Source organism: Pseudonaja textilis, chromosome 1, assembly GCF_049901715.1.
Source record: "Pseudonaja textilis isolate UNSWEBS1 chromosome 1, rPseTex1.2, whole genome shotgun sequence".
Classification (NCBI taxonomy): domain Eukaryota; kingdom Metazoa; phylum Chordata; class Lepidosauria; order Squamata; family Elapidae; genus Pseudonaja; species Pseudonaja textilis.
The window spans coordinates 307,086,512-307,095,440 of NC_141990.1; the positions used below are offsets into that span (position 1 = coordinate 307,086,512).

Sequence of the window (8,929 nt, forward strand, 5' to 3'; positions counted from 1 at the left end):
ATCATAATATAAGAATTCAAAGAAGAGAATGAAAGTTTCATTGCTTCCAGAAGTGTGGGGGAATGTTGCGAAAGGAATAATTTTCAAATTGTTCTTTTTTTCTGCCTGGCGTTTTAGGTGGAAAATGAAACCAACATCCTACAAGATGGTTCTCTCATTGATCTATGTGGAGCCACACTCTTGTGGAGAACAGCAGATGGCTTATTTCACACACCAACTCAGAAACACATAGAGGCTTTACGACAAGAAATCAATGCTGCAAGGCCCCAGTGCCCCGTGGGACTGAATACACTGGCTTTTCCTAGCATTAACCGTAAAGAAGTGGTAGAAGAAAAACAACCATGGGCTTACCTCAGCTGTGGACATGTCCACGGTTACCATAACTGGGGACACCGCAGTGACACCGAAGCCAATGAGCGGGAATGTCCCATGTGCAGAACTGTTGGTCCATATGTCCCTCTTTGGCTTGGGTGTGAGGCAGGCTTTTATGTTGATGCTGGTCCACCAACTTATGCTTTCACCCCTTGTGGGCATGTATGCTCAGAAAAATCTGCCAAATACTGGTCTCAGATCCCATTGCCACATGGTACTCACGCATTCCATGCTGCCTGCCCTTTCTGTGCTATCCAGCTGTCTGGAGATCAGAACTGCATCAAGCTTATTTTTCAGGGTCCAATTGACTGATAATGCCATTTTACAGATGTCCATTATACAGCTCACTTTGTTAACAATTTACTGTGAAGATAAAGAATTGCCACTAACTCTAGATTTTACCTTTTTTACAAAATAAGATTGTTATTAATGAGGGCTTTGGGGTGGGATTAGCAGCTGAGATGTGAAGTTATTTTGATACCTGGAACCAAACAGTTATCAGTGGCATTGCATGCTGAACAGCAGCATGTTCATGATGACACCTTTTTGGGTTAAGCTGTAGTATATTTGTAAGATTTGTAAGATTAGAAGAAAAATACCAGTGTCTTAATGATTTTTTTAATATTGGATTTTTTAACAGAAATGTTTTCTTCTACACTTTGACAAGCCTTTAAAACACATATTTTTTCAATCTAAAAGAAGCAAACAGAATGTAATTTGTCCTCTCTTTTTAATTTGCAATATAGTTAACTTGAATAATTCATTCTCAAAGAGGATGTATCAAATGTTTGAGTAAAACTAGGTGAGTATTCACTTAATACATTGAACATAGAGTGAACATAAAAGATTGGCTTTATCAGCATAGCACAAAATATTATGAGATTCTGCAGTGTTGTCTAATATAGCTGTCCAAGAGACATAGTTACTTGAAAGTTGGGGATCTCTGGCTTTCTGTGTTATTTTTCTTTCCTTCAAATAAAAGTTCCTATGTTAAACAATACTCGTAAAACTAATAGGGGATGTTTGAGGAACAGGTTACTCCAACCTAAGTTTAAGGTGGTGTATGCAAAATGAACATTTTTTTCTTCGCTTCTGACTCCTCTGAACCAACTCTGTTATCTATCAGTAGCAGGAACAGTACTATCATTCTGCCCTGTATTTTACTAAATTAACTCAGCACAGAACGGTCCTGTTAAGGATTAGCATTAGACCAATTATCACAGTAACGTAAGAACCATATTTCTTTTTCCATAGTACTCATGGCTCTTACCATGTGCTAATAATCTTTTCATGCTTGTTCTTCCTAGCTTGGTTGGTCCTGCTTGCGTCTGATTCTTTTATGGTGCTCTTGCGGCACCATGGGCAAAGTGGTTCTCCCACCAGTGTAGTGATGCTAAATGTATCTCATATAAATTCAACGGTCATAAGTCGCAATGTATAACAAGTCTTTTTCAGTTTTGCATCTGGTGTCGTTTATAATGTTCATGCATATCTACCTATTTGTACCATCTTAACAGTTTCGTCTCTTTCTAATTCTGCCTTTTGGATTTACTTGTATTAACTTGCCCTTGCATGTCTGGGACCTGTGAGCAAATGAAAATGTAGCAACTTATTAATCCAGTTTTTCAGTAGTTTAACTTTCTACAGTAGTGGGAAGTTTTGGATAATTTTTTGTAGAACATACACAAACTGCCCTTGATCTTATAATCAGTTTGATGCCCTCTTCAGTCTTAACCAATTGCAGAAAATTCTGCATAATTCACATGTTTAAATTCTTGGCAATCATTTTGAAATAATAATTTAAAATAGGTGGTTTTGTAGCACCTGCTTCTTTTATGTTTCCCATAATGTGCAAATCTTTTCTAATAATATGGTTGACTTGTTAATGTTTGGTTTGCTATTTTTCTTTTCTTCCTTCTATTAATTTAATTTAGCAGTTGCATCTAAAAAAAACCTTTTATATGTTTAGGATCAATTCATGTCTTAAGTAACTTGAAATTCTTGATTTAGTATAGGAGGAATGGTGGATAGGAAACGGGACAAATTACTGCTCATTTTGAGAATTATTTTACATGTACTTCATTGTTGTTTTGTGATAGAAATGTCATTGTTGTTTTATTTTTGTTTTATACTCATGCTATCAAATTTATTCAATTTTTCATATTGCCATGAAAAAGTTAGTCCCTACCAAAGAGAAATTAATTACACGTCTTGAAGTAAATCTTGCATTTTGGATTACCTGTTAAAATGCAGAACAGTCCATTGGTTTACTTTGTCCTTTGTTTAAGTATATAAGTTATATGAGTTTAATATATTAACAAACATATATACATACACATACACTTGAATTGGCCTGTTCATAGTTAAAACATAATACTTTATAGTAAGTTAACCTTTTAAACACTTCACATGTCCATGCTCATTGACATGTTTTTATTTGCTGATGTTTAATACACTTTTCCTGTATAAAAAGTTCAGTATTTTTAATTAGAAACATTAGTTTCTCTTTGTCTAAAAGGATTTTACTTACTGCAGTATATTGCATCAAATACCATGCTCTAGCTTATCTAGCCCATGTGATAGATTGGGAGAGCCAGTTATTTTCAAAACATTTTGTATTAGTGCCTTCTAAACGAGTTAGCACCTTGCTCTAATTTCATGATAAAACATGCAACTCAAATCTTGATTAGCTGTTATCTTTTAACACAAGTACTTTTAGTTCTTTATATAACTTCCTGTTAATTCGTGAAATGCTGTAAAATCAAAGTTAAAACCTATTCTCCTTGTTACTTTAAAAGGTGAAAAAAGAAACATGGTTGCCATGTTTGACAATGTTATATACAAGGTTATATGGAGATCCTATACTCTACTAATTGCTCCAGCAATGAAAGTTGTTCCAGATATATATTTTTCTTTTTAATGGGTCACATGAACCCACTCATTCTGCAGTTCTGAATCCTTTTGTAACCTGAGCAGCATGTATAGAAAAAAAAACCCATATTTCCTCAAACTGGGAGTCTGAATCCCATTTTTCCTTATACATTACAGAATTTGATTTGGCTCCTCTTTCTGTTTCAGAGAGCTATTGGCTATATGAAACATTCCCTATTCAATTTGCCAGTGTGATTTATTGAAAGAGCATTCTCAGTCTCTTCCTCTTTTAAGCTTTTGGAATTTTAAAAACTATTTTGAATATTGTTCTCCAGAATTCTGTCAGCAATAATATTTTCTACAAGTTAAGATTTTTGAAGCAGTGTCTTTGTCAGTGTTGTCTGAATAGAATTTAAAACTTGTTATACAAACTTACTTCAAAGTGTGCTTTGTGTCTTATTTTAAATTTTGTTTATTGGCTCACATATTATACAACTCTGTCATTTCCCATATAGGAAAACATTTTTTGCTTGTAATAAGCCTGTAATCTACATGTTCATGTTCTTCCTTTGAAATGTAATTCTTGTTTAGTAATCCCTCGGTTCTTTCCAATCTAAACTATCCAATTATGGTTCTTCAGTGCCTCAGGCTTGCCAGACACAAATAGAAGATATTTGTTTTGGATTCCAGGTTGAAGGGATGAAAGGGAGCATTGAAAATTGTGTGCATTTTTAAGAATAAGACAACTCTAACGCAAAACAAGCCACTAAGTGGCTTTTTTTGCATGTTTTAAATGATTGTCTCATTTCATGTTGAACTTTTCCCCAAAGAGCTATGAATTTCTTAGTGTACTCTTTCAATCAGTCATTTTCAGTCTATATTTTACTTAAATGGACATAATTGTGTGACATGCTTCACCTGACTCTATGGGTTTATAGGGCTCACCTAAAAGTGGTAACACAGACTAAATTGTACAAAACTCTAAACTAAAATGTGGTTGAATACTTTATAATTTCAAATGTCATGCAAACTCAACCAGCATTACGCTCCTTAAAATTTTCTTTTGAATGTATGCAGTGGTGCTTACTATCATCAATCTTCTTTTTCTGTCATTTTTTAATGTCAGATTGAGAAATCTTGACTCATTCCTTGGTCATGGAGTAGTTTAGAAATATTTTGGCACTTTTCTAGAAAGATAAGCATGAGTCTGATCTTTGTTTTAAAATATGTTTGGGGAAGTTGAAATGCTTTTGTTTTAATACTACTTGCATGATGTCAACACCCCTACCCCACCCAGTTGGACATAGATTCAAAGTATATACAGGAACTGGCCAAAATTGCTTGAGATATGTTAAATTGATCTATGCGACACTTTCCAGTGGGTTTTCTCTAAAATAAAACTTAAAAATTTATATATTTTGAAATAAATTGGAGCTTTTATCCTTTAAAGAAAGGTTATTTAATCTGATGCTTCCAGATGTGTTGGGACTCTAACCCCCAGGGATTCTCAGTCCTTGAGGTTACAAAGATTTTTGGAAATTGTAGTTCTGATACATCTGAAGGATGCCAGGTTAAGAAAAACTGCCGTATAAAATGAATTCGAAGCATGTGCAAACTTTTTCTTCCCTGCTCCTTCCAATAGCCAATTGAAAAAAATCTTGAAGAATATTTATTAAAAAATCAATGCAAGTCACGCTAACCTGTGTTGGGAGATCCACTAAGGTTGATATAAAATATTAACTGAAATCTTGTAATTCTCTCTGGACAATTTCTCTTCTTAGACACTGAGGCAATGTTTCTGTGTTTTTGTGTTAGCTTCTCTGCTCTAGAACTCAATAATTATTTATTTCATTGCTGGGGTATTTGGTTCCTTAGAAACACCAGACCTTCTGAAGTCTTAGTTGTCCCTACAATTTGAATTTCAGGAAAAAAATATGCTAGATTTTTCTGAAACTTCATGAGGTTTTTAAGAATCCCTTTCTGTCAAGTAAATTGCAAATACAAAAATAAATTTGAACAGGTTGACCTGTGCAAATAAGTCAAGATACATGTTTTGCTCTCCTGTTTGTTAAGTAAATAAGAACATTTTATTATATGCATATATAGTTATAAGTCCCATGGGTCATTAAACAGTGCCAGTTTAGAAACTGCAAAACCTCAGATTTGTTTTATGCTATTGAAAGGATTCATTGTTCCATAACAGCAATAATTGTTTGTCAGTTGATGGATTTGCCTATGCTATTTGCACTAAAAGCAATGCGATTATCCATTTTTACTATACTAATTCATTACTGTCTAAATGACTTCAGATATTTGTGCTGTGTATCCATTTTCTTGTTTATGCTCATATCTTCTTATAGTTTCCAGACAATGGCACAGGAACAGTTAATAATTTCTATAAAGAGATTATGAATGTTAAGCCATTCAGTTCACTGTGATGGATTTAAGAAGGCAGACTGTTTCATGGAGATTGCTTCAAGCAAACTCAGATGATTCCCTCTAGTACATGTGCTTTTACAGAGCTGAATCTGATTGAAGAAATTGATAGTTGTTCAATGTAATTTAGCATTCATTCCAAAAATTATTTTAAAAAAGGACTTAAGTTAATCCTATGGTCAAATATCTCTGAAACATTGAAATAGGATAGTAGCTTCCTTTCATTAAAAAATCTTAAATAGTCCTAAATTTTTCTTAAGGTGATGTTTTAATTAGTTGGAAAGCTGATATTTAATAAAACAACCTAGATTGTTGCGATACCGTACACACACACAAAATCTCTTTGCTTCACTGAGAGGCATCTTATAGTTTAGTGAGTACATCTAGTAAGCACAGAAGCAGAGCTAGAGAACATAAAAGGAGGCAGTGCAGTATGGAACATCTGGATATCAAAGTATTGTAATTGTTGTTGGCATTATGTTATTTTAATAACAATCAGTATGGCTGGTAATTGATCAGGATGAATTCCTGCTGGGGTCAAAGGTGAAAATATGACTGTTGAAAGATTGCATCAACAGCTGGGATAATTACCAAGAAGCTGTTCAGAGGAAAAAGAAATACTTTTCACTAGTTCCTTTCCATATGAATATCAATAGTTGGTAATACTTATTTTAAATGCATTCTTGCGGTAGTTTTGACATACATTTCTGGATGTTTTTTTCAAACTCCCAGTGTTAAAAATACTTTTGAGTAGGAGTATCATGAATTGAATTGGGGCTTGTACTCTTACAACATGATGGCTTACTAATCAGTTAAAAATAGTTTAAGAACCTGAAAATGGGCATGTAACTGATCATACCAAAATCAGGTCTTCATCAAACTTCAAATATGTGCAAAACAGAAAACATGTTGTTTGAAAGTTTTCATTGTTCTGGATTTTGGATGAAACAACACTTTAGAAGGAACCCATAAAAATACAGGAGTGGTGTTACAGAATGAGTAGGGTAAGGCCCTCTTCTAGTAGCTCTGGGTATCATACTCCAACCACCTGCCTGCCTCCAATCTCCCTCCTCTTCCACAAACTATTGTGTGGAACAGCATTGTTTTGTTCCATATATAGTCCAAAGATTACAAAACATGCATGGTTCACTTAGAATATTGGCTACTCAATACAGTTGTTCCGTGCATGGAACGGTTTGCACATTCCTACAGAAAATCCATTCTATGCAGGCAACCATTATAGTAACCTTAAAGTCTTAAATGATTCTAAGTTGTCTTGTATCTTTAAATGATTTGGAATAGGAAAAATGTATATTATTGGTTTATTCCATAAAATTAAAAACAAATTTGTGTTCGACATATTACTGTAGGTACCTGTCTAGTTATTCTTTAGATTTGGAGACCCTTTTTATACACTATTTTAATGTTGAATTTATCTGATTACAAGTTTCTTGATGACCCTCTTCACCTAGAAATAAAAGTCACCAATCTGCACACTAGAGTGGGCATTGATTTGTTTGGGTGTTAGCTAGGCTTTGGGGCATTCTGTCCTATGAAAACAGTGTTCCCTGGAATCTTGATAGGAATCTGGGCCTCTCTTAAATGGTATTTTCAGGTCACTATTATCTGTTACTAGATCATGCTTTAATCAGTCCACATCTATAGTAGAGAGGGCTAATGCAGGTTGTAGCTCAGCCACATTTTCCACACCTATAAAATATAATCAAGATTTCCCACTTAGAAGTTGTGGGTGGGGGGATATCAGTAATGATGAACAAGCAATCATTTGGCATCTTACTAAAAAAAAACCCCTCTCTAATACATGTAGGGGAGACTCTTAGCTTTATAGTAGCAGCATATTGAAAATATTGTCTTAGCTGTTGATCAGGCTTGGTAAAACAAATATGCAAGAAACTCATCCTGGTATAAAAGTTATTCAAATAATTATCTAACTTAATTTTTTAATGTAACACCTTTTTCCTATGTTAGGTAATTCATTGCCTAGTAAGAAGACTAAATTGTAAGGCGCATATATGGAACTCAATCAAAACCATTCCTAGAGATCTTATTTTGGACAAACCCACTTGAAAGATGGAAATGGCAATATTGACTTCAGAGTTTTATCAGCTGTTAATGTTCAGAATTATATTTGTGAAATTGGCCTTTTGTACAACAGTGTGAATGAATATTAACATAATTTAACTTGTATGTTTTGGAAGTACAAGCCATTTTACAGGAGGGGAAAAATAAAATAGTATTCCAGTATTATCTCTTGACTCCTTTTTTATTCTTCATATTTCAAAGCTGTAACAGGAATGCAATGTTTGGTTTGTGAATTAAAGTCAGCATTTCTCTTTAAGGCAATCAAATAAATGGTTATTAGAATACCTGGTGCATAGAGATCTGAATCTTAGCTGTGTTGGTCCTTTGGAGCAAATTGGACCCATCGCCATTAAGAATTCTGGAAAGGAATACATTAATGGTGGAAGTTCTTATATATGAGATTTCAAGATAAAAAGAACATAGCAGTGAAATTTACCATAAAGACCATTAATAATAATAGATATATGTTAAGACCAAGCAGCAGAAATTTTTTACATCTTACTACAACTGCTCCTCACCTGAAAATTTTCTCCAAGTGCCATAACAAGATTTAACAGGTCATTCAGACTGTTTATTGCATATAGTTTTGCATGTACGTTCAATATACTTGCAAGTGAAAATTCATTTTCAGGACAATTTTTTTAATGCGACTGTTCTTAAGAATACAAGCCAATAAGTAAATAAAAATATATTTTATAAAAGAGAAAAAAAGAATACAAGCCAGGTGATTTAAGACTTAGAAGCCAGATTTTGTGGGGTTTTACAGAATTACAGTTGTGAGTGAAAAAAAAAAAGCCTTGTGCCAAATGAAACCCAAGAGCAGAAGTGAGGAGTCCAGTTTCCATAGTGGCCATTTTGTTCACAGACATCAACTTGTCTTCATTCTCCCTCCAAACTTAATCATACTATTCTTTTGGGGGTGAGCAATATTACACAAACTAGAAACATAGTAAAAAGTAACAGCCAAAAAAGTAAGAAAATATATATTGCTAACACCAAGAGTAATCATATGCACTTCTCTCTCAACTCCCGGCCCACGGGCTGGATGCGCCACACGCTGGCCACGCCGACCCCCAGTTTAGCAAAGGGGGGAAAGTCCCAATATGTTATGTGACACCACCATCACAACGTGAGTTTGACACCCTTG

At 34.3% G+C, this 8,929-nt stretch overlaps 1 protein-coding gene across 1 annotated transcript in view; it reads left to right on the forward strand.

Moving 5' to 3' along the window:
- PELI2 (pellino E3 ubiquitin protein ligase family member 2) overlaps positions 1–3,678 on the forward strand; it is a 48,954-nt gene extending 45,276 nt beyond the window's left edge. The window contains exon 6 of the mRNA XM_026698686.2: positions 118–3,678. Coding sequence (XP_026554471.1) covers positions 118–684 — 567 coding nt within the window. The 3' untranslated portion in view covers positions 685–3,678. The remainder of the gene's footprint in view (positions 1–117) is intronic.
- The last annotated feature ends 5,251 nt before the right edge of the window (positions 3,679–8,929 follow it).